Genomic DNA, 27,674 nt, shown 5'->3' with positions numbered 1-27,674 from the left:
AACGTCCATTTTGTGGTATTGGCTTCAATGTCAACCAAAATGCTCCTACACTGAATGGCAAACACTTATATCTATGAAGATCCTCTTTTACCCTGCATTGCTTAGTAGGAAATAGAGCCATCTGCATATTACTTCCACATTTTAGAAGTTGTTAACTGAAGAAAATCATCACAAAAACTGAAGCACAAGTGACATCAAATGAACACCATAATGTGTTGTTGGAATCTTTATTTCTTTGTTATTTGGTTGTCTGTGGACACCACGGCATATGGTGAGTAAATATTTTAAACAGTTTTACTTTCCATTTAAAATAAACATGGAATTGTGTTTGCACATGTAAAGATGACAAAGCTTAAAAACAAGATTTATTAGATTAACTTTTTTAATCTAATTCTGAAACACAAGTGGAATGAAGACTTGTAATACCAAATTAAACTAAATTTTACTGAAGCTTTCTACATATCTAGATATACAGCATACAGTATCTATCTATCTATCTTTTAAACATTCAAAAATAAGAAAAAAACAATATGTGGAATATTGCTAATTACATTATACATACACCAACAGTAATTATTACAAACTGAACTGATTAAATATTTATTTTTTCAAAATTTTATGCATTCTTGCTGCTATAACAGGGGCAATATTTTGTAAATGTTTTATATAATTATACATATTTTTATTCTTAAATAAATTAATATAGGGTCAGCATGGTGAAACAGTTATTAACATTGTTGTCTTGCTGATCCTTGGTCCTGAGTTGGAATCCTGTGTATAACTGCAGTCTGTCTGGAGTTTGCGTGGCCACCCTCTGTCTTCATAGTATTTTTTTCTTAGGATATTCCAGCTTTACTTTTACATTTCAAAGATGTGTGTCAGATTAATTATTAAATACTCCATCATAACTCGGGTAGTTTTAGTCAGAACCCCTAACTAGAATTAGTCTAGTATTATTTAGTAACATTAAATATAACCATTAAAGAAAATAGTGGCACCAAATGTAAAAGATAAATAATACATATAAAGAAATAACTAAATCATGAATATGAGGCACAGACTAATAAAAGTTATAAACAAACTAAATAAACTAACCTTAAAATTTTTCAAAATAGATCAAATAAAAAAGACATTAATGTCTTGCTATACAGTAAACACCAGGCTACAATATGGTGTATGATGGGGGGGTTCATCCCTAGAAAAGTGCTGATGGTTTGTTTATTCCATCTTTATGTATGAATCTATACTCAAATTGCTTCAATGGTGTATTTAAAGCTGCTATTTTTATGTAGGACATTGGCTGGACCATTTCAAAAGTACAAAATCCCAGGTCTACATATTTGGTTTTCAATTAAAAACCTTGAACTAAGTGACAATAGAATAGAAAGAAAAAGAAAAGATCACACTTTAAAATGACATCAGAGAGGCTGTGGTATTTAGTGAAGTTAGGTTGTGTTTGCTTTGAGTGTTGCCTGCATAGCTAAAGTAGTGTTTTAGTGAAGGTTATTGTTTGTCATGGTGTGGCAGAAGGGAATTTAATTCAAATAATGTGCACCAATCATTTTTAAATATCACATTTTTAAAATATTATGTCATCTGGTGGTGGTGGTGAAATTGGGAAAATGTGATATTAAATTCCATTTTAAATTTTTTAAAAGAACTAACCAACCTAAGGATGGCTTTGAACACAATCTTTAAGGAATTGTTGACCTTTACATTAATTTATTCAAACAGATATTAAATCAATTCCATTTGTCATTATAACAAAAGAGACATCTTATCTAAGCTGACTAAAGAATTAGTATTGAACAAAAAAGACTTCATTCGGCAGAAACATTATGTAGGTTTACCAACATGAGACTACAAAGAGCTGGGAGCAGATACCGCATAGATATTTTTAAACCACGGCAAGTTAAAAGCCTGTTTTATTATTGTAAATTCAGCAGGACTGCTGTTTAGGTCACCACTGAAAATGAACAACTATTTTAAAAAAAACAACAGTTTGGTCAGTTGTGTAGCAGCTGTGCAAAAACACTTCTTGAGGCATAAAGTCCTTAACATGCTAAAGTAAACCATAACATGCTACATCAGGTACTCTTAGTACATATCAAATATTGTATTACAATATATTATATCATCTGAACGTCACTATGGCTTCATGAATAGCCCTACAACTCAATTCCCTCACCCATTTGTTGCCTGTTTGGAGTCTGTATATTTTCCCAATGTCTGTATGTTTTCCATGGGTACTGTGCATCTCCTTAATTAATCATTCTAACTTGGCCTTGTAGTTACCTGCAAAAGGAGGCTCTGGGATGGATGGGCACCGTGTACAGGGTTGGCATTTATGTTACACCTAATGCTGCCAGAATAACATCAACAACAACAATGTATGTCTTTTATAGCCCAAAATCACACAAGGAATCCTACAATGGGCTTTTACAGGCCCAGTTTTCTGATAGCCCCTTAGCCTTGTCTCCCTGAGAAGATGAGAAAAAACCTCCCAAAAAAAGATCCTTGTTGAGAAAAAAATGACAGAAATCTTGGGAAAGGCAATTTAGAGTGGGATCACCTTCCAGGTAGGTTGGGCGTGCAATGGGTCAAAAAAATTGAGTAAATACAATACACAAAACTGAGCACAAGTAATCCTCTTCACAGAGCTAGATTTATCATTGCCAACAGAAGTACAACAATACATTAGTACAAACTACAAGACAAAATGCAAGAATAGATTATACCACTCACTAAATACAGAACTATAACACATGAGGATACCGATTAGTTTAAATATATCAAAAAACCTGCTAATTGTAGACCAACTGCCAGCTTGTAGAAAAGGAATCAGAGAGGAGGTCCTAAAGTTGGCAGCCTGGTATCCAAAGAGCAATCTGGCTCTGAACACCAGGAAAACCAAGGAGATCATTGTCGACTTCAGGAGGCACAGCACCGATTTAGACCCCCTTTACATCAACAGCGAGTGTGTGGAGAGGGTCCATACCTTCCAGTTTCTCTGCATCGTTATCTCCACTGACATTTCCTGGAAAGACAACATCACAGCAGTCATCAAGAAGGCTCAGCAGCGGTTACACTTCCTGAGGGTCCTCAGAAAGCACAACCTGGACTCCAACCTGCTACTGACCTTCTACCGCTCGTCCATCGAGAGCCTGCTGATGTACTGTATCACAGTATGGTATGGCAGCTGCACCATGGCAGACAGGGAGGGGCTTCAAAGAGTAGTAAAGGCAGCACAAAAGATCATCAGCTGCCCTCTCCCCTCTCTGATGGACATTTACACCTCCCGCTGCCTCAGCAGAGCAAAAAACATCTTCAAGGTCAACTCCCACCCTGGCTCTGATCTGTTTGACCTGTTGCCTTTAGGGAGGCGCTACAGGAGCATCACAACAAGTACAAACAGACTCAAGAACAGTTTTTCCCAAAAGCCATAACCACTCTAAAGTCACACATGCACTGACTAAACAGTCTAACCCCCCAACCAGTGGACTTCCTTCTATCCATCAACTATGCAATATCCTGTATCTAAATGGTATTGATAATAACTGTGCAATATCTGTATACTGCACAACATCATTACTCTCAGGGTCCAACATCCACTACTCACTGCACATGATCATCATTATTGTGCAATATATTTTTTATATTATTTAAATAATGTGCAATAACCCAATAGTGCAATAGTTAATTATTCTTTCCATATGTATATAGCGTCACAGAACTTTTTTTGCAACTTTTTTGCACCATTTGTTTATTTATTTGTTGTGTTCTACATATAAGTCTGCTCTGGAGGAGCTACTTTTAATCTCATTGTACATGTGTATAGTGACAATAAAAAGGCATTCATTCATTCACAAGCCAGATACAGTCAATGTACTAAAGACCAACAAGCTGCCCCGTATTGGTCATTATACAGCTGAGTCAGTTATGAGCCAGCCAGTCTCGTGAAAGGACACGTTCTGTCCAATGATTTCAGTGCTCCTTTATGTGAGATGACTTTTCCATAGGCAGGCAAACAATTTGGCAATACATAGAGCAGTGAGAATACTGAGAAGAGAATCAGAATTAGTAACAATTTCTTCAAATTCAATTTCAATTATATTACTTATATTTTAGTACTAATGACTAACAATAGAGATGCAATACGCACAGCTAATCAGCAGCTCTACTCAGGGTATGCTAGACTGAAGTAGTGAGTCTTCAGACAGTATATAAAAACTGAGACTAAATGTACACCTCTTACAATAGCAGGCAGACCATTCCATGGCTTCAGGGCTCTGTAACTCAAAGCTCCACCACCCACTTTATTTTATTAATCTTTGGAGTCACCAGCATATTGAAATCTTAATGTGAGCTCTGGATTGTAAGTAATGTTAAGTTCAGATAAGCAAGCAGGACCTTGGCGATTTAAAGCTTAACACACTGCTCAAAAATTAAGGGAACACTTGATCATCATCAAGTCAGTTAAACTTCATGGATATTACTTTGTCCAGTTAGTTAGCATAAGCAAGTGTGAGTCAACTTCACCTGCTTTGCTGCAAATGAAAGTAACAAGAGGTGCACTGGAGTGGCAACAGGTAGATAACTTCCCAAAAGAGAATGGTTTTGTAGATGGTGCCCACAGACAATTACTCTCTCCTAAACCTTCCTGACTGATTTTTCTCTAGTTTTGTGTTTTGCTAGTGTCTTTGTACCGGTACTATGAGGCAGTACCTATTGCTGATTCAGGTTGCACAGGTAGTCCAGCTCTTCCAAGTTGGCACATCCATACATACTGTCGCAATAAGGTCTCAAAAGCATGGAGGATAAACTAGGAGACAGCAAGATATCACTGCATTGCCATTGCTAAAACCTGAATCAGTTAAAAGTTATTCATATAGTACCTTTATCAGCATGCAACTTTGCAAGTTGTTTAATAGGCCAAACAAAATTAAAATGAAACATCAACAAGCTTAAAGTAAAATAAAAATGCACCAAATAAAAGAAATGAAGAACTGGAAACATCAAAAGAGGTTGGAGGCATTTTAAATGGAAAATATCAAAAAGAGAAATACCAATGATAACAGCACAAGTATAAAAGTTATAAAGAAAATTGCAGTTTAAGAAAAATAGATACCCGTAGGTAACAAGACTAATGGATAAAACTCCAGTACTAAATTGAACTGTAAAATGGAATTCAAGATTTCAAGTGGGTATGTTAAAAAATTGAGAAGAGACTAGTGTTACTTTAGAAGTAATTGTAGTAGTAGAACTACAGTGGTGTGAAAAACTATTTGCCCCCTTCCTGATTTCTTATTCTTTTTGCATGTTTGTCACACAAAATGTTTCTGATCATCAAACACATTTAACCATTAGTCAAATATAACACAAGTAAACACAAAATGCAGTTTTTAAATGATGGTGTTTATTATTTAGGGAGAAAAAAATCCAAACCTACATGGCCCTGTGTGAAAAAGTAATTGCCCCTTGTTAAAAAATAACCTATTTTAATAAGCAAAGAAGACAAGCAGCAGACCACCATATTGTTTGGAGTATTTTTTTTTATTTATTAACATTTTATTTTTTACTTGATATAAAATAGACATACATATAATAGAGAGAGTGCCTTGAGCAACTGAACAAGTAGTAACATTTGAGTTGTACAAAAGGGGCAAATATGCAATAACACAAATGGAAACGGTCTACTTTTAAAAAATGAGTGACAATCTCTAGCAGACTGATTAAATACCTACATACTGTACATTACAGTTTTGACGTTGTTTATTGCATGATTACATTTTAATGGTATTATTAAAAATTTAAAAGTTTAATTTGAATTGACGATTTCAAATGTAAATTTACTAGTTTGTGAATGTCATCCTTAACGCATCGTTGGCATTATGCAATACCAACATGAGTGGTGTGAAGCACACTTGGCAACAAGTGAAATTTAATTACAAGGACATTCTTTAGAATGACTACAGTAGACATTTATATGTAAACATATCTTGTCCTGTTAGCTACTAAAATGATAACCTCAGCTGTTGTCACTGATGGTAAGACCTCACTTGGGCTGAGCAGTTTGTCTTGATCAGAATGACTGATGTCACAATACAACTGCACATACTCACTAAAAGGACTTATCTTTAAACTTTACGGAAAATTTTACAGTTTCCATAGTCAGTCCCTGTGGGCTCTGGTGGTGCTGCTGTTTGCACTTAAGCACAGTGTAACGTATTTATGACATTAAGGATCCTAAAGATTAGTATTTACCATCTCTGATAGAAGTTTAATAAAAGGGTAAATGCATTTGACATAGTTTCACTATATGAATGTCAAGGTGGACAGAAAACACCACAAAAATATTAAGAAATAGCTTTAACATAAGGTATACCTCCTGAAACGCCTTTTCAAGAATCTCTCTGTCACCAACTGTACGGAAATGTGTCTGATTAAAAGAAGTGACAACTGATGCAAACTGTCTGCACACTGGTCAGTGCAAGCTGACTTGGCAATGCTAAGTGGTCTGTGCTGTCCTTTAACAACTTTGGTACTGGTGGTGTAAAAGCCTAATGAACAATCGGAGCTCCCACATCCATCAGAATTTTAAGGAGTGGAATGTCATGGCTGGTCTTAAAACTACTTTAAAGTGTGGCATTATTTTCTGGTACATTAGATTACTATAAACACTTTCATTCTACATATTGCTTGATATTTACTGATTCTTAGTTTAATGGAAAATACCTTTTAACCTATGTTGCATTACCATTTTATATGTATTCTCTTTTAAATGGATGTTTTTAAACAGTTATTCAGTTGCTTGTTTGTGTAATGGAGTCACAAATAGACTGGTCCACAAGCAAATTACAAAAACTTATTGTAGTTTGGGCTGGTGACAGTGGTCAACAAAATTAACAAACCTGAATCTTTAATGAGAATGCCTTTAAACAAAGAGGATTATAGAATATAAAAGAGTCAGGCAATAACTAAGACAAAGATTTCCATACCCCATACACCACATAGCTATACAAACAAAAGCAGTTGCTTATGCTGATTTAATTAATTTACAAGTATTGCCTCTTTCTACCTCATGACTGAACAATTCCTGAACAGATGTCTCCACTATTGATGTGAATGTGTTAGATGTTTTAAAGTTTGCATTCTATTTATAATGATAAATGAGGTAAACAAAAGTTTTGATTATTTTAGCCTGTTTCTAAAAGTCACCATTGGTAAAAACATTAGAAAGAGATGATGTCCCACTTCTGGTTAAATATATATAAAAAAATGTACCTCTGTTTGTAAGGGAGAAAACAAACAAAAATTATTTTCTGAAAGTTGTCTGGATTGTTTATTATTTATATCTGTTTTAGTGAGAATGCAATGTTATATTGTGTTGTATTTCTGTCCTTTGCAGTATTGCAGTACTACACTCCTGGGATGACATTGACTCTGCCCTGTAGAATTGTGCCCACAGTCCAGAATCCTACTTTCACCTGGATTTTAGCTCAGAGATCAACAGCATCCTCAGTTACCATAGTAGATGGAGGAAAAATAAGACAGGATGAGCCTGAGAGAGCAAAGAGACTGGAGCTGCTTCAAAATTCAACTCTGAAGATACAAAATGCACAGCCTGAGGATGTGGGCCTCTACACTTGTCTGATGTTTGAAAATGACCAAGGTCAACCCATTAAAACAACAAGTATTTCTCTTATCCTCCTGAGAAGTAAGTTGTTCCATTGAGCTAAAGTGTTTCTACTGTACATTAGTAATAATTTGATGGACTGGTAAGGTTGGCATTTCGCTTTCTTTCTTTCTTTCTTTCTTTCTTTCTTTCTTTCTTTCTTTCTTTCTTTCTGCTAATGACTGCTTGAATGCCTATTCAGCACAACTATACTACTAATATTTTGATGGACTGATGAGGCTGGTTCCTGTTTTAGGTCAGTGCTTAACTTTGCCTATAATGTAATGGTGTCCCTTCTTGGGTTGTTTCCTGCCTTGTGCCCAATATTGTCCATATGATCCTGAAAATTGATGTTTTTAACCATTTTTACACATTCAGGTTATTTAATTTAAATTTTATACCTCCAACAGCACACATCAGTAGACAAGACGTAGCAGGAACTGCAGTCATCCTTCATTTTAGTAGAAGAAACTATATATTTTCTACACAGCTAAAAAATTGTTTTATTTGTGAGCTTTTGTACAGATAATATCTTTGCTTATATTGCTTATACAAGAGGAATGTAAGATGTGTTGCACCTTCCTACTTTTGTTTCTTCTACAAGTGCTGTGTATAATTGATAATTATACTTTATATGTGTTTTCTGTTTTTATGTAATGTTTACGTTACATCTATACAGCATAGCCACAATGATTTTGAAACTCTTTGTTAAAAAAGACAGGCAAAACTAAAAACTAAAAAGGTGGGTAAGTCGTCTTGTATATAAAACAAAATTTAAATGCAAGTCGTCTTCAATTAGATGGTGAGCCATGGCTTAGTGAGGATGTTTGGATTTGACTAGACAGTATTAGGGATCAAGCGTGTTATATATTCCATAATGCAGACATTAGTTTTACTGTATATGCACTAGTGTATTCAATTTTTTTCTCCTAACTACAAAAAAGACATGGCAGAGAGGTAGAGAGCAGGACTTATGGACATTCAAATCTCAACTTGAAGCTATTTTAGAAAATGTGGATGAATAGGAAAGAATGGGCTTCTTGGGCTGAATGGCCCATTCTTTTCACATGTTCTAATGTGCTACCACACAATCCTTGGAATTTTTGCTTTAACAATTTCTATTTCCTTAGCCACTCCCAATATTTCTAATCATAGTGTCTATTTTCTGCTATAGAAAGAGAGCTGTCAAAAACAGCTGATTTTAATACTGCTTAATAATAATAATAATAATAATAATGTTATATTTATAGAATGCATAATCACATACGTGGCACAGTGGCACAGTAGATAGCGCTGCTGCCTCGCAGTTAGGAGACCCGGTCTGCTTCCCGGGTCCTCCCTGCATGGAGTTTGCATGTTCTCCCCGTGTCTGCGTGGGTTTCCTTCGGGCACTCCGTTTTCCTCCCACAGTCCAAAGAAATGCAGGTTAGGTGCATTGGCGATCCTCCATTGTCCCTAGTGTGTGCTTGGTCTGTATGTGTGTGCATGTGTGTGCGCCCTGTGGTAAGCTGGTGCCTTGCTCGGGGTTTGTTTCCTGCCTTGCGCCCTGTGTTGGCTGGGATTGGCTCCAGCACAGCCCTGTGACCCTGCATTTAGGATATAGCGGGTTGGATAATAGATGAATGGATAATCACTTACTCAAGGTACTTTATAAAACAGAATAACAATTATGTACAGAAAATGACACTGGGCAAAAAAAAATTAAGATGAGGCATTACAAGCAGAAGAGTTTAAATAACTTAATAATATCACCAGAAATATACAGATAAAATATGAAACAGCAAGTTAGCAAAAATAGGCAAATTAACTATGCAGTATATAAAATATTAAACAGTTAAGTCTTAATAAATGCATTGTAAAGCTTAAACACTACACTGATTATTTAATTATTGTAAGCTAATAAGAAATGTTCTAATGGTAATAGCCATTCTGTTTTAAATTGTTCATTTGTCTATATTCATATAATGTTTGCAAAATATGATTAAGTTAACATAAAAAGATCAATAAACTACTACTGTCTGCTTGGCAATTTAATAGTTATTGATAAAATAAATATTTTGTGATGTTTGGGTGAAATGTTCTCATAATCAGTTTCTTCCTGTGCATTTATCTTTATGATGAAGAACTCATTGTTAACACCTGGCATCCACACCATAAACCTCCCATCCCTCCCTCCACCTACGCCTTCAACAACTGTAACACAAACCTTTCCTTCTTCATTTACTTGAACCAAAAAGATTTAACTCCTTCAGTTTTTCTCTTAACAAACAGGTCAGTTTGGGAAGCATAAATTGGTACAGCCCATTGAATTACCCACCACACGACAGAACAGCTTGGGATATCATTTGGTAACCCCTGGCAGACATACAGTCCAGTCTCAGTCTCTGGAAATTACCATCTATCTGCCACAGCCAGGTGTTACATAGGTGTCCTCTTGGCATGGTCCAGCCACTCGGATGCTCAACAATGAGGGTCCTACAAGCTGGATCATCCTCAGAGAATCACGCCACATAGCCGTAGTGCTGTAACTGACGCTCCCTCACAGTGCAGGTATTGTGCCTCATTTGGGACTCTGTGAGCAACTGCTGATTCAACACAAAGTCAGTGGTACCCAAGGATTCTCCGAAGAGACACAGTACTGAAGGAGTCCAGTCTCTGTCTCAGGTCATTGAATAGCATCCATGTCTCACAATCATATAGCAAAACAGGGAGCACCAGGACTCTGAAGTCTAATGGAATTGGCTGCTAGCTCTTCTCTGGAATTTTTCTATTACCATATATATTCGAATATAAGCCGAGTTTTTCAGCACCTAAAATATGCTGAAAAACGTCATCCTCAGCTTATATTTGAGTCAGGTCCTGCTGCCCCCGCCAACCAGACAGAAAGCTGGAGTGTACAGTACAGTGGAACCTCAGTTCACGAACGTCTCTGAACACATACAAATCGGGTTATGACCAAAACGTTTGCCAAACTTTTGCATCTGTTCACGACCACACACTCGGTATACAAACAAGCCTGTTTCCCTTTTGGTTTGTGCACGCCGATGATTTCCGCATGTGTTCAGTCTCTCCCTGTGCATTCCCTGTGCAGCGAGCGACACACACAGACACACGCGAGAGAGTGAGAGGCACACAGAGACACACACATGCGTGCGTGAGACACAGACACAAACACACACGCACGCGAGAGAGCGAGAGAGAGAGAGAGCTGGCCGCATAAGGCCGAGAAGGCAGTTAAAGAATGCACCGGGCTTGTTTTTAAAGAAACAGATTCGAGCATTGTTTTAACCTCGTTGTATTTAATGAAGACTTTTTAATATTGGATTTTACCTCCATTTCACTTCTCTTTATAGTGATTGGTTTGTAGCATGCATTGTTGCAATGTTACTTTTCTTGGTGGTTTTATTAAATTACACATTTTTCAAATGTTCATTTTTGTCCCTGTGCTTAAAACTCATTAAAAAAAAGTTTTTAGCAAGTGGTTCATAGAGCTATAGCGCAATGTTGTTCAAGGTTTTCTCAGTGTTGTTCAATGTTTTTACGTTTAGTTTACTATTACGCTGTGCATTCTATGGTATAATTAACTATATTTATGCTTAAAAATCTTTAAAGATATATATTTATATACAGTTCGTACGATCTGTAATGGATTAATTGTATTTACATACAATCCTGCTGCTGCGGGCTCTGTGTGATGCTGTGCAGCCTCTGTGAGACTCATTCTGGGCTGTGTGGTCAATTAATGAGCTGATGCCTCAATCAAAGTACAGTAATTTTATTGGTATTTATTTTGATTATTGAAACTTACCAGTAGCTGCTGCATTTCCCACCTTAGGCTTATACTCGAGTCAATAAGTCTTTGTAGGTAAAATTAGGCACCTCGGCTTATATTCGGGTTGGCTTGTACTCGAGTATATACTGTAATATGGACATCTAAAATGCTGCCAGTATTCCAGGTGAGGCATCATACATTGGTTGTACAGTTTAAGAAAAGCCTCACTTGAATTGTCCTCAACACCTGTGCAATGTAAACCAACATCTTATTACACTTCTTTATCGTTTCTGTTCATGATCTGGATGTGGGCAGTGGTGAGTCTTCTGTGACTATTGTCTTTCTCATAGGGTGTGCCTTCAAATTTGAGCCCCTTGTCATATAATTATATTTATCACTGCATTTTATTAAGGAATAAATTCTTGCGTGCCCTGTGTAATCATATAATTGGATAAAAGTTATACATCACACTAATTCTTTTACTATATAAAGCACCTGCATCATTCAAGGCTGATGCACCTTTAAATTGACACACAAATTTAAATCCACTTTGATAACTTCCCCACATAACCTTGAATTGGGAGATAAAGTATGTTTTAAGAACTGTAGGAATTTTAACTGATTAATAATCAATAAGATGGACACCCAGGAGGATGCCATAATAATGTGAGATTTGAAAAAGAAGTCTGTAACATCTTTAATTAATCATCAGTTTTGCCTTTGGCAATACCAGTAATTAATCCAATAATTTGGCAAGGGTCCTACTTTATTTATCTTACCTTTCTCTTTTATAGGAGGCAGGTGTCCAGCCTTTAGACTTATATCAAGGTAACTGAGGCACACTTGTTTTAAGAAACAGAATATTACAATTTTTGGATAAAGTCAAAGATTATAGAAATATAGTAACTGCATATATATTGACCTACTGTATACAACTGGACACAGACAGACTAGACAAACAAACATATAGGCTGGCTGTTTATTGGTATTTAGAGTTCTGCTTTATCTTGGCTCAGATCAACAGTTTTATGATATCAAGTCTTCATGGATGATGTCAGATGTTGTGTGGAGTTGCTGCTTTGTTGCTGCTCTCTGCTTAGGTGGAAGATTTTTCATGCATTGATGTGCACTGTCTCTTTGCTGCATGGTCCTTCTCAGTGCTGTGCTGCTTCTTTCTCAGCTTGCCTTCTGCTGTCTTTGCCATTTCATAGGGAATGCATTACTCATTCTGCCTCAAGGGTTTAGTTCCCTTCTTGAAGTCATGGCTTCCCAGCCTCATCAGACTAATGCCACACAGCTTTGGCTTGACAGACTGGGTCTCAGCTTTGGCCCACAAAGATAAGAATTTGTTGAATTTGGCTCTCCAAGCAAGAGACTTGTAGCGTTTAGTTTGAGAGCAGATTTTAGAAAGTCATTTTGGAGAGTTTCCCTTCCCTCAGAGAATCCAAGAAAGGGAACCCTGAGTGATTCCATAGGGAGTTCAGCGATTGTCCATTCTCTCCTCTCTTTTCACTTAATTTGAGAGATGGGGTGAATGTGATTGGATTAAAGTCCCTTCCAGTAACAAATCAGTGTCTTTTAATAGGCAGGTTCTTCTATCCGTCTTAGTTGTTATCCCTTGAATTACAGTTTTTTTTCCTTGTTTGAGTCCATTTTGTGCCTTCTGGCTCAAAAGGTCTGCAGAGGGGTCTCTAGATAGCTGTCAGTGCAACTCTGATTTACATCTTTCTTATAAGATAAAGTCCAGGCAGATCCTGGTACAAGCTGGAGTTCAGTTACTTTGTTTGAAATGCAAGTAGGGATTTTGTGGAGCTGGATGCTTGCATATCTGTTAAATCTGCTTTCTTAAAAGGCCTGGTGTGCCACTAAAAGCCTAACAGAGCAGGCAATGCTAACTTTGTCCTACAGAATATTAAATTATGTTTACTGTGATGACTAAGTTTTAATCTTTCATATTCCTTGTCAGCTGAGGAATATTGTCAATAAAAAATGCTCAACTACTTTCATTTTTACTATATATGTTTAATTAATAGTTTATTTAAAGTTGCACGTTTTTGCATAGGTTAGCCTCACTGTAGACTTATCGCTCCAGAATCCTTAGTCTAAATCCTTGCTCATTCATTATCTGTATGTTTTCTTTTGTCCACATGGAGTTTTTTTCCTGGGTACACTGGCTTTCTCCTACATCCATGTGTAAGCCACTATGGGGTGTACTGCCACCCTAACCCCCTGACACAGACAGGCAGGACACAGGTGCACTCAACACCCGTGTTTATTTACAATTAAAAGTACACAAACCACCAACAGCACACCAATATACAGTCCATTCCCTTCCTTGCTGCCAGTCCATCCACCTCCACTCCTCCTCAGGCTTTGTCTCCTTCCTCCTGACTCAATGGAGTGAGGCGGCTCCTCTTATTCAGGTCCTGGGAGTGTTCCAGGTGGCTCATCACTATTACCTGGAATAAAGAGGTTCCCTACAGGGCTCTGCGGCTCCCCCTGGCGGCCCCCACAAAACCCAACAGGGCTCCACCAAACTCCAGTTCCCAACATGCCCTGCAGGAATCCGTGGTGCCACAGCCACCCAGAAGGGCTGCCCTCTAGTGTCCCAGGGGAGGAATTGCCTCATCGATGCCCTTTCCCCTGGTCCTTCCTCCCTGCTGGCAACCCGGACAGGTAGAGGTCATGGCTGTCCATCACACCATGCTACAAATGTTAGAATGGCTATCATCTGTGAATTGCGTGGTTCTGCCGGGCGAAAGATTGGTGTCCTCAGTACCTTGTGTGTTTTTAATTTGCTGATAATTTAATTGTATTCCTGCTCCAGCCTATTACTGAATTTTATTTATTTAGACATTCTAATTTAGCTAAGGCTGTGATTCTTTGTCTTCCACATTTCTAAACAACTACTTTATAAATACCTAATATTTTTAATTTGTTTTGGTTCAGTTGTCTGCATGTTGAACCTGAGCAATGGCCCCCATTTCAGTGCCTTGTAATAACAACAATTAAAAATAAGCAGTCACATGTCAAAAAAGCATTTATAATAATGGCAAGCATTTCACTTTATGTAATTTTCCTCTATGCATGATCATGAAGTGACTCCATACAAAACACACATTTAAAAAGAGCTACAGTATATTCAATTTCTGACTTTACAGACTAAGCGTAGAAGCAAAACAGTGGATTAAGCTTTGAGTTCAATTAAAAGCATAAATTGATGAAAAGTCCCTTTAAAGGTTGTGTAGAGATGTGATCAGGTACAGAAGGGGGATGTATTACCATATAGTATGAGGCACTTAGTTCTAAATAGACATTGATTCAAAATATGGAAATCACGATTTCCCCCCCGAGAAATGATGTGCAGATTCTCAGTGCTAATAAAGGTGTGACAGTGTTTCGTATTTCCTCATTGGATATGGCAGTTAGCAGAACTTTCCAGTTGGTTCTTTTACTCAGGTACTAATTTCCCACTCCATCTGTTATTTCATGTTAGACCAGCATCTTGTAAGTAATAGAATACCTTCCTGCTAGGACATCTCAGGTAAGGCTAAAGTTTGTGAAACATATCAATATGAATCTATCTCTTATGTAACTTTGATTCACCTTACATATAAAGAATCATAGAAAGTGTGTTTAATTTATTTTTAATGCGTGTTCTTTATATAAGATAGCATAAAGTTTCATTTAGCATATTAAACATGAATGGGGCAGCATACAGATCTTTCTCTCTCCCTCCTTCAGGCTGTTATTTCCTTTTCAGAGTCGGCTATAATGATTATCCTTTGCCAGAGAGTCTTGTCTTCTATAATCTCTGATCACAGTCCCAGTACTTTCAGTTTCTTTTCAATCTGGTCCCTGCAACTCTTCCTTAGTCATTTTTGTAACCTTCTACCAATAAATACATCATTCATCATTCTTGTGAGGCAGAACTATAACTTGTAATACATTCCAAATAAAAGGGAAAGTGATGAACAAGGAACTGTGGACCAAATGTTATCAGATTTCTAGGTTGTGATAATAGTGTACACTTATGGCTTGCTAAAATATACCAATAACCCTAAGGTGACCTGGTGACACAGAGAGTACAGCCATTAAAAAAGGCTGGGCCCTTTTTCTTGCAGGTTGGCTTCTGTGCCAAAGGCCCAGCCAGTCACCAGTAATGAATGTTAGTGTCTGGGAGGGCATCCGGCCTGAAAACTCCTTTTTATATCGTATACGCATAGATTGAGCAAGAAACAGCACGTACATGAAACAAGTGAAAAGCATTTACATCAAAGAGGACATTTTAAAAATGGACGAGTGAATGACTTTTCATGGCTACCTTTATATAATAAATAATAGCTTTTTAATTCAAACATTGGCATTGATACACTTTTAACAAAAGTAATGGGGATAGAATAACGTTTATGCAAAACATGGTAGTAAAGTGGTACAGTGCTGAGGATGCAGCACTTTGGATATGATTCCCATGCCTGCTCATTATTTATGTGGAGTTTACATGTTTTCCTGTGTTTATGTGTATTTCCCCTTAATACTCTCATTTTAATTCCACATTATAAAACATGCATGTTAGTTTAATTGCCAATTCTAATTTGGCTCTGTGCAATTGTGAGTGTCAATGTGTGTGTGAGTCGGCCCTGTCCAGGACTTGCACCCTTTCTAGTTTGGCTCCTTCTTGCACTCATCGCTGCTGGGTTAAGCAGGTCCAAGAATGTTATGTTATGCTATATAAAATATTGCATATAACAACATGAATTGTTACTCTTACTTGTAGTTTCGGTGTTTTCTTCAATCACCTTAAAAACTGTTTTTTCCCAATTTGATTTTAGGTTGTATTTTACTTGCTGAAATTTATGATATCATTTTTATTGTCTTTTTAATAATACTTGTACATTTTTAACCAGGATTATCAAAATATAATATAAAACATTATCAATGCTTAATTATGATTTTAAAATTGTTTAAAAGACAAATATAAATTCATAAATATACCTACTGCAGTGTAAATGATCCATTTTCATAAAGCCCATTAAAAAAAAGACTTTTTCAGTTGAAACAATAAAGTGACTATCACCTTTCTATTTACTTTGACTTTTAGTTACAGCCTCGCCTGATACTCATCTGCACACAGAGTCCCGGCCGATACTGACCTGCTGTCTGTCCACCTACGAATGCACATCTTTAAGATATCACCAGCTTTCATGGACTGATGAACAGGGAGCTCCTCTAACAAGAGACAGATACTGGATCTCAGCTCAACCTCAGTGCTGCCTGCAACTGTCTACAAAACTACTGAACTCTGATCACAAGAGAAGCTGGAGATGTGACATCACTGTAAATGGGAAGACTGAACGATCTGCGATCTACCTGTCCACACTGGAAGGTATCTGTAGATCTACACTATAAGATGTCTTATGTACTTTGTCAAGGTTTCTAGAATGTGTAGAAGGAACACACTTCACATTTATTAGCATTGCTATGAAGAGCAAAAAAAAGCAAAGCATTCAGGTCTACAAAAACAGTCCTTGCGTTTATTTTATAGCTATAATACACACTAAATATGCAGATAATGCATTCTAAACTGAAATACATCACCAATTATGCTAATGGTCTAATGAATAAGATTGACAATACTTAAATATTTCTAAAAACACAACCCAACAAAATATCAACATTTGTAGTACTTTGGGCTCCTTCTTATTTTAAAATGACCCTTGTCCTATAAACTGACATTATCTGAACAATGACAAAAGAACCAGGCCTTCTATCTGTATAGTCTCAGAACAATTAATAGGACAGGTTAGATCAACCCCAAATTTTAAAAGAGTGATAAAACAAAAATACCTAGAACAGAGTGCAATTACCACATCAAACATCAATATAGCCTCCTCGGTGAGAGAAATCATTAAAAAACTTAAAAGTTTATCTTTGGGACTTGCTAGAGTTTTGTCATATCACAGAAATTTCTTCCAAGTCTGCATAAAAATTGAAATTGCTTGAGTTATTTCTATACAATTACAGACAATGTGTGGTTTATTAAGATTTTTAAAGGAGAGGAGACCATTCAGACCATCAGATTAGTTTGGTTAACAAATACATAAAGCGGAGGCACCTAACTAATCTCAGATTGAGCACAGCGTGTCAGTCTTTATTCAAATCAAATACCTGAGAGATCTGAGCACAGCATTGGGCTTTCAGAAGTCTCAAAGCTATAAAGCTGTTTAATTTTACACATTAGAAAAAAGGCTTCTCTATAAAATAAACCAAGGCAGAAGTGAAGCCTCTCTAATAGCTAAGGTAACGTTTAATAAATCAGGTCAGTAAACATAATGACTAGTTAGATGAAATTAAAACCTGCAAGGTCATATTAAATTCACAATAATGTTAAATAAGTGAGTAATCATATCATTCAGTGTGTCTCTAGAAAAATATGGGAGAAAAAAGTCATTTATATTACATAAAAATAAGTACATTTTCATAATGGAACACAAAACTAGTTTAACCCAAAATGTTATATATGTTTTTCAAAAATTTATCAAGGTGTCAAATTTAAATACATGATTCAGCTTTGTAACTTTGATGTAGTTTTCTGTTACATACTATTCCCCATTAGTTTCTGTCTATATTCTTAAATTCATGATGTATTGCTTCTAGACCAACTTTATCAATCAATTGCAAATTTGCAAGACCTGAATTAGGTTTCCTCACTGCCTTCTCCGTTTCAGATTATGGGAATGAAGTTCCTAGTCAGAGTAGGGCATGCTCCTCAATGAACAGTTGTTTAACTAAAATACTACAGCATAAATAAAATGAAGAAAAACAAATCTTGTGTCACCTTCCCACAGTAGATGGAATGTCTTGTTTAAGTGTTCATTCTATAAAGTACATATTCATCAGTAAATTTGTATCTCAATAATTTCATGCACTGCTGACTCCCAGCCAATGATCTGCTCTTTTCAAGGTTTTTACTCCACTTTGGGTTATTGGAAGTGATGTGACTTTCTCATAACTTGTTTTCCTTCTTAAACTTGCCCTAAATAACAATATCTGTTGCTGGTTCCTGAATTATTCACACTAACAGGTGGCTGGGTGCCTTCATTCAATCCATTTACAACAGCATCATGTGTGTTGCCTCTCCAGATAATAATTCCATAATATAATGGATATGCTAGCCTGACTGGTCCCATTACTGTTCAGAGTAGGGTATTTAATAATTATTATAGATCTTTCTTAAATGTGGCTTTAATTTGGTTTGCACATATGTTTTAACTACAGTAATCAGCAATCCAAAATAAAATGAAATGTATTATTATTTAGAGAAATATTTAAAAAGAAATAGGCATAGCCATTGTCAGAAAACAGATCCAGGTGAAAACCATGGCAGCTGTTACTTTATTTATGACATAAAAACACTTAAAAACACACAATACAGTCAAATATACACTCATATGAGCAATATAGCACTGCAACCATTGTGATTCGAAGAGAGGAGAGAAATAAAGAAGAAAACTAACATGAAAAAAGATCCATCAAACAAAAAATCCATTAAACAACCTCTTTCCCTTAACCACATCTCAGAGTGGTGTATAACAAAAAGAAGGCCAAATTTGATCCCTCAATATGCTGCATATCATTATTTGAAAATGACATTAATAAATACATTATAAAATAAAATAAAAATCTTGATTTATTTTTTGGAAAGAGAATTTATTTTTTTCCGATTTTGATTATTGAAAGATATTTATTTTGCATTACGTTATGAGCACTGAGGCACAGAGGATGCCCACATATCTCATGTGAGGCACTGAAGTATAAAGTGCTCCCCTCGTCAGATTTCCACAAAGACAGACACATCAATTTGTATTCAATTTTTGAAAATAGAAATGCTTTGTACATTTTTAGGCTAAAGAAATCAGTTAGAACTTGATGTGTCAAATTGTGTGATGGCACAGGCAACAGACAGGTAGGCGTGATAATTCTTTAAAACTGTATAAATTAACTCTTCTAGGGTGGATGTCGACTTTTGTTGAAATTCGGGGTAGAGGATGGCAATCCGCGTGTAAACGGCCACTAAACTCGCCGCTACATTTTAGTTTGACTCTCTTTGCTAGAAGTAAAGTTAGCTTTGCTGATTTGACCTTCCTTGTGCGTGCATGAGTAGCAAAGAGCAAACAGTAGCCTAACACAGTATCGACATCCCGCAGAAGACCAAAGCAAAAGACTCTGTGGGCATCGTTTTGTGTATCATCCCTGAATCGGACTATTGACTTGCCGGACTTTGATTTTAATGCAAGTGATCTGGACATCAAAAACGAAAGTGAGGTACCGGCACCGGCTGATCGGTCCTTAGCTGATTGTGGTACTGAAAACATTCTTGTAGCTGATGCACTTACAGGAACGTTCGCCACTTAACAATGAAAAGAGGAACAAATGTGATTGTGGCGCATTGTGACTTCTTATCATCGCCCACCCGCCACCAGCCAGGCAGCCGCTCATCCCTGCAGGCTTTCGAGCCGCCCCTGCGTCAGAGATGGTGAACATGTGGTTGATTTATGTGTGAAATTGTTGCTTTGTGGAAATAGTGTGGAATATTTTCGAAAAAATATTCAGCCCTCAAAGAGTTAATGAAGATTTCCATCATGATATGAAAAGTACAATATCCAAGTGGCATTCAAAATGCGCTACCAAGAAATTGCCAGAACAAACCAAAACTATTAAAGTTAACATCTTTGTTTAAATCATCAGATGGAGTAGTGGCAACAACAAAGCAAACCACAGTGGCAAGATTGCCAGGACCTACATATCAAATTACAGACAGCAACGGGTCTATTAACAAAGGTGATCCAAGAAGCCCACCAGCATCATGGTAAAACTAATAATCTGGAGTATTTGAACATGGTACAAGTAAATAAAAATATAAGTCTTAAAATGTTTTATTATTATTATTATGTTAATGCCAGTTTTCCCTCAAATTGCAACAAATTGACCAGGAACGGCATGGGTTAAATTTATTTTGCATTCTAAAAAAATTGTTTTTAAAATGTTTATGACTTCAGTAGAGAGGCAGGGGGGGTTACAGCAAATGCTTTTTTAGGTGTTAAAAAATAACTTCCTTTACTGTTAGGGTCCCTAAAATATTTCGCTACACCAGCAGTTATGAGAGTCTGATTAGGATTCTTCCAATTAAGCAGGTTACTCTAAATTCTGTTTCAAAGGGTTCAGAGGAATTATAAATCTAGTGCAGTCTCAGACACACAAAAATTTTAATTTGGAGTGCTTCCAAGAACACACAATTTAGTAGGACAGGCATCTGTTGTCAAGTCCTGGATACATTTTCAAAAATATTAAATAAGATATCTGTGCCCCATGTACAATTTGCAGGTGAAATATACATAGTAAACTTTACATAAATTGAAAAAGAATGTATGCTCTGTAAAGAATAATTGCATTGCCTATCTGAAATTACTTAATAATTTTTTTCATTTTCTGTTTTTTGTTGATTTAACCTAAATACTGTCTATATATTTATCAAAACTAGCCAATATTGCTTATGGAATAACGTTTGGTGGAAGGTGAGGAAAATTAGGCATATTGTTTTTTATAAAATGTCTTACTTGTATATAGCAAAAATCTTGTGTTGCTGGAAAATGTTTTTATTAAATAGAAGTTTAAAACATTAGAATGTTAGAAAAATCTAGACACTGCTCAAACCGAAAAGGCTTAGCTCTTTTAATCAGCCTAGTCGCTCTTCTCTGGATAAAGCACTGCTATGTCTTTTTTGTAGCCTGGAGATCAAAATGGTTCACTGAACTCCAGATGAGGCCTCACCAGTGTGTTGTAAAGCTTGAGCATAACCTCCATGGACTTGAACTCTACACACCATACTATATAACCTCACATTTTCTTAGCCTTCTTAATGGCTTCTGAACACTGTCTGGAACCTGATAGTATTGAGTCCATTATGAGTCCTACATTGTTCTCATAAGGCATAACTTTCAATTCTCAGACCTCCCATTATGTATTCAAATCTAACATTTGTATTTCCTATTTACAATACTTTACCTATACTTACATTAAATTTCATCTGCCACAAATCTGCCAAAGCCTGTATGCTATCCAAGTCCTTATGTATAGTTTCAACAGATTCTAGATTATCTGCCAATCCTCCTAGCTTGGTATCATCTGCAAATTTAACCATTATCTATATACCTATCCAAATAATTTATATATTAAACATAGTAGCAACCCTAGCCCTGACCCCTGTGGGACACACTTTTAACATCAGCCAATCCTGATAAGGTTCCTCTCAATATAGCCCTTTGCTTCCTGTGTTTGAGCCAATTTTGCACCCATCTACACACTACACCCTGAACTTCCACTTCTTTTAGTTTGATACCCAACCTCTCATGTGGGACCTTATCACATTCTTTCTGAATCATATGCTTTGATCATATCCTTTTGTTGCTTCCTCGTAGAATTCCAGCATGTTAGTGAAAAACGACCTCCCTCTTCTGACTGACTGACTGACTGACTATTCAGTAATTCCTTTCATTACTTGTGATGCACATTAAGCTTACTGGCCTATAGTTGCTTGGTTCTACCTGGTCAATAATAATAGTATTTGACATTCCCCATTCCTTTGAATTTTCCTAGTGTCCAGGGTTTATATATACAGTATATTTCTTAAGGATGCTGAGGAAGGCTATCCTCCTGTCTAAGCAGCTCTTGTTGTCCTTCTATCACTGCTCAGTGGAAAGAATACTTACCTGTGACATTCTGGTATGGTATGCTGGCTGCTCCATGACTGACAAGAAGGCTCTTCAGGGTGTCATCGAATTAGATAAAAACATTACCAACAGCCAGTTACCTTCACTAGAGGATATATATATAGAACTCAATGTTTACAACAGGCCAAAAAAATCATTAGGGACTCATCTCACCCAGGCCACCACTTTTTCAATCTGCTGCCTTCTGGAAAGCATTATAGTTCTATTATGCTGAAATGCTGCTACCAGAGTGCTATTAGGGCTGGTTTATACTTCACACTCAAAACACATATGTGTATATATCATGGCTGTCATGCTTTCCCAGCGTTCTTTTAACGTGTCCTCTAAGCACATGGTCAGAAATTAACACAACGCTTGTGCAAGTTGCAGTACCAGCAAAAATAACAGTGGCATGTGTATTCAAGTTTTGGTTTGAGATGTCAGCATCGTTGTTTACTATTAACGTGGGAAAGAAGGCCTGCAGCTCCATCAGGATCAATGTGAGTATTTGATGTTCAACTTATGGTTCGATGCAGTGAAGTAAACCATAAAACTTAAATGCTGACATATGAATGTCTTTATGGTGCTTTTCTTCACCCATTTCTTGCATAAGCAATACAAGTGTCATGCATTCCCCATCACAACGACGCGATACATTTAAAGTGTTCACATACTGTCTCAGCATTCTGTGTTGCTGTTGCTGTCATTTTTTTTTTTTTTTGCACCCTCGCAACAGCATTAGAATGCAAAGAATTTTCATTTTTAACATTTTTCTTTCCTCAGTTCATAACACAGTGAAAGCAGATGTTTTCTTACTGTGATGATTTCTCCCTCTGCCACCTGGTAGAATTCTCCAGATTTACTTAAAGTATGTGAACAAGTATAGTCAGTACACCACTTGTGTAGCTGCAGTATCCACAAGTGCATGCATGATGTACATCCCCGGCCTTAGAAAACTAAATTTTCGTTAAAAAACTGTTAACTGCAAGTGGAAGGGTGTGATATTATGTCTTTCACTGTCACCCATGACATCAATTGGACAAAAATGAAATATCTCAGAGACTCATTGCAATCACTGCAAAATGGAACTAATCCACTATTTACTCATTTTCCACCTTGTATATACATATGCATATAGAGGCACTCAATATTTTATTAGTTTTATTGGTTTATATTAATGCATGTGTGTACTTTAAAATGCAGAGTATGTGCTGAATCTTTCGAAGATTCTATTTTTATTATATTGTATGTACAGTACTATTCAGGGGACACACTAAAATTTGATTGTACATTTGTGCAATGACAATAAAGGGCATTCTGCTCTATTCTATTCTGTTCCGTTACTGAAGCACTTCACCTCATTTCTTTTGGTCATCTTTCACCTTATCTGCTATGTTTCTCTCTATCTGCCTTTTTAGCTTCCCTAATATCCTTCTTAATGGTTACCCTCATGTTGTCATATGCCCTACGGTTCACATTGGAGTTATTAACATTATACAGCTGTTTTTTCCTGTGCAGTTTCTTTTTCAATTCTTTATTAACCCACTATAGAGCTTTTTTAAATGTACTAATAATTCCAAATGTTAATATGTACCTCTACTGGATTATATGTAAAATGTTTTTAAACCTGTTCCACTGTTCCTTGACTGTCTCCACACTTAAAAGCTTACCCCAATCCATCCTCCTTAGACTTTAATGCTTCTGCTCATAATTTGCCCTACCAAACTGAGCTGTTCCGGTCTTTGTATTCTTGTTCTTCCAAAACACTGAAAATTGTACTACAGTATATTATGGTCACTTGACCCTAGCAGTTCAATCATGTCTACATCCTCAGTTCTACCCAGATATTTAGAAAGTACTAAATCCAGACAGGCTTTACCCTATGTTGTTGCTTTAACATACTGTGCTAAAAAACAATTACTGATTACAAATAAAATCTCCTGCATTTGTGCTCCGCTACCTGCAAGGTTAGCCCAGTTAATATTCAGGTAGTTAAAGTCTCCCATGACTATATTGCCCCCCTGTACATATGCCTTTTTAATATTACTAAAAAGATGTACTGTACATTGAAATTACTGTCTGCAGTGTATGTGTGTGTGTGTGTGTCTATAACACATTCCTAAAATAAAGTTGCTTTTCCCTAATGCTTTCAAGAAAAATCCAAATGTCCTCACTATGACGGGACTCGTTGTCCAATTGAAGAAAACTTTCATTTAAATTCTGTTATATTGACAGCAATCCCACCTCCTTTTCTGTTCTGTCTATCCTTTCTAAAAATGTGTATCCCTCTATGTTATACTCATCCCAGTCTTTGTTATTTAGCCAGGTTTCTGTTATTGCAATAATATCACAATTATGCTCAACTACAGTACATACAACTCCATCTCACTTGTTTTTTATATCTCTAGCAATAAGGCAAGCTATTTTTAATGTGTTACATTACATTTTGCACTTAAACTTTCAGTCTGAATTTACATTGCTGTGCATATTTATTTTTACACTGTTGTAAAACACGACACATTGGTGCATCTCTGGTTCAGATGTAACCTGTCACAGCAGAACAAGTCTGATCTCTTCCAAAAGAAGTCCCAATGCAACATAAACCTATACCCACCAGGAACTTTTAAGAAGCAAAAGGTATCCTTTAATTATTTCTCAGAACCCAAAACTCTCTGCACTTCCACTCACAAGGATGATGTTAGCACGCCAGTATGTCGCAGTCTCCAGCTTCCAATCTCCTGTCATTCTCTCCATGATTTTACCAATGTTGTATAATTGGCAGATCATACACTGACAAGGAGTGTTGTGGGCCTGTGTAGCAAAACCAGGGGCAAATCAAGTTTGCTTAATAAGGGAAAACATTCCCTTTTTTGACACGAGATGGACAGTGTGAAATTTGGGCCAATGAAGGCTGAAGGGACTATGGAGTAATTTGAACCTGCTATTCGTATGTCCAAAACATTATGGTGCCCTGAAATCAGAAGCATCAAAAGTGGTGCTATTTCTACATGGCATGAATGAAATGTATGCAGATCCCTTTAAATGGATGTCTGCAATATGCACTTTAAGGAAAAATGTGTTTTTGTCCCAACATTATGGAGGGCACTGTACGTGAGCAAAAACAGAAAACTACCAAACTCTCTACCTGTTTGGTTTCAGAGCTCTCTGATAATACCCTACAGACAGAACTGAGTCAGGCCTGCGAAAAGGGACATATTTGAAAAGGCATGCCTACCTTATGGGGTACCGGCTGTTCCTTCTCACAGTGCAGTCCCACATCCCATGCTGCTTTAAAGAATTATCAGAGCAGTCTGATCTCACTTCTGACAGTGGAAGAAAAATGATCCACATTAATCAATTATCACAAAGGAGGTCTTTATTACAGTTTTTACAAGTATCATTACAATTCTTTTTACTGAAATCTGAATAAGGCCTTTCTACAGCTTTCCACCTTCCCCCAAATCTACCATATCAATCTCCTTTTTCATACAAGGTTCAAAAGCTTTTAGCTGACTACCCAGAATATGCGAAAAAAGTAGGATACGATTTTTTTTTAATTACACCAAAATTATTTGTAATTAGAGGGATAGGTAACAGAATATTTGCAGAGATTCTGTCTCAATTATGTCATACAATGCCTTGTTTTGAGCCAACTCATATATAAAACAATGGGTCAAATAACATATTAAGAAATGACCCAACGTTAACAGCATCGAGTTAAAAACAGGACATTGCCTGCTGTCTAAAGAAATACATTTATTCTAATGTACTGTATGTGTGGTATTTCTTCTTGACAATACCACCCTGATTAAGGTAAGAATCTGCTCTATATATATATATATATATAAAAACTGTTTGAAACAAAAGTCACATACTGTAGAAAGAATTAAAACATAATAAAGTCAAATTTGTGAAAGATAAATTTTAAAAGTAAAATTTTAAATTGCACACAACATATTTTTAATTTTTTCCCATTTGTCCTTATTGGATCTGTTATCTGTATGGGATATCTGGGATGTTACTTTGTAGAAATCACATTATTTGGGGACTGAAAGAATTTAATGTATTCCTTATTGTTTATGAGTATATCTGTAATAATTTTACTATGTTTGTGTTTCTAGATGAACACACTATGAGTCAAGTGATACTTAACGCTATGAGGATTTGTGGAATTCTAATTTTAGTCTCCGCTGTCATCTGTGTTGAGATGAAGACAAGAAAAAGCCAGGTGTGAAAGATGGGAGGATCTGTTTGAAAATACGGTATGAGAAAATAAAAATGTCACCATACAGTGAAGAGATCATTTTATAAGCTGTTGCTTTTCAAAAACAAAACTTTCCTTGGTACACAAATCTATACAATTGTGTGGTAATGTATGAAGGAATGTGTGGACAGTTTGTTGTGGTAATAAAACACTTTACTATGATTGTAGTAAAGTGTACAACAATCACTCTACTGTGGTCCTTGCTTCAGAATAATATTATTAGTTGATCTAAGTTATATTGCTATGCTCCAATTGGATCATACTCAGGCTGGAAGTAAAGGTAGGCAGTGTGGATTAGTAGTTAAGATGTTGGACTTCAAAGCCTGAAGTGATGAGTTCAAATCTCTCTGCTGACACACTGTGCCTTTCAGCAGGTCACTTCACCTGTCTGTACTCCCATTGGAAAAACAAAAGAAATGTAACCAATTGTATCTCAAATGTTATAAGTCATCTCGGATAAAAGAAAATAAACGAGTTGAAGTCTTGAATGGGATGAAAACAAGTCTAGAAAGAGATCTCACAAAATTTAACATGCTTTTCAAACCAAATTCGCACGTTTGACCTCTGTTGTATCTCATGTCTCTTTTCTGTCATTGGCTATTTCTTCTAAGGAATTTTAGGAGATACATCTGTGACAAAGTTTATTCTTAAATGAAAGGTAAATGACAATCTCTTTTAAGTGTCACAAACCATCAAAGATCAAGCTTTGAGTAGTAAATATTTCCAGTGGGAATGACCTTTGTTATGGACAGGAGCAAAAGAGCGCTGCATGAAAGGCTGTATTTTCATCATCTTAGACTAGAGTTGCAGATTTAATGTTAAGTGTGTCTAATTCTGTTTCTCTGTTTCAGGACGACACATCCAGGGCTTGAATGCTCTAGAAGTAGCATAGTAGAAAAATTCTATGAACAATAAAAGCATTGACATACTGGGCTGTGAAACAATGGAGGAACTGTCTTGTTATATAATTAAGACTTCCCTGTCCTCTGAAGCTGGTAATCTGATTAATTAGGACATATGACTTCTAATGTGTAATGAATACTGCTTTTCTTTTTCTTTTTTTTTATGTAGGTAAATGATTATACAGTACATCTTGTCAATGATTTTCATTGTTCTTCATATTGTAATCAAACTTGCACAAGGCGTTCAAACAGATTTTGGTACAAATAAATAAAAATAAGCCTTTGCAAACAA

The 27,674-nt window shown here is 36.4% G+C and overlaps 1 protein-coding gene across 1 annotated transcript; it reads left to right on the top strand.

Annotated features, from left to right (window-relative positions):
- The first annotated feature begins 202 nt into the window (after positions 1 to 202).
- Positions 203 to 27,674, top strand: LOC120539058. Its single transcript, XM_039768772.1, has 5 exons — positions 203 to 271; positions 7,409 to 7,717; positions 16,549 to 16,833; positions 26,338 to 26,478; positions 27,332 to 27,674. Exons 1-4 carry the CDS (start codon positions 211 to 213, stop codon positions 26,448 to 26,450), a joined length of 768 nt encoding a protein of 255 aa, XP_039624706.1. The 5' UTR covers positions 203 to 210; the 3' UTR covers positions 26,451 to 26,478; positions 27,332 to 27,674.

This window comes from Polypterus senegalus, chromosome 11 (assembly GCF_016835505.1).
Source record: "Polypterus senegalus isolate Bchr_013 chromosome 11, ASM1683550v1, whole genome shotgun sequence".
Classification (NCBI taxonomy): Eukaryota; Metazoa; Chordata; class Cladistia; order Polypteriformes; family Polypteridae; genus Polypterus; species Polypterus senegalus.
The sequence above is the reverse complement of the archived record's forward strand: the minus strand, read 5'-3'. Positions and strand labels throughout refer to the sequence as shown.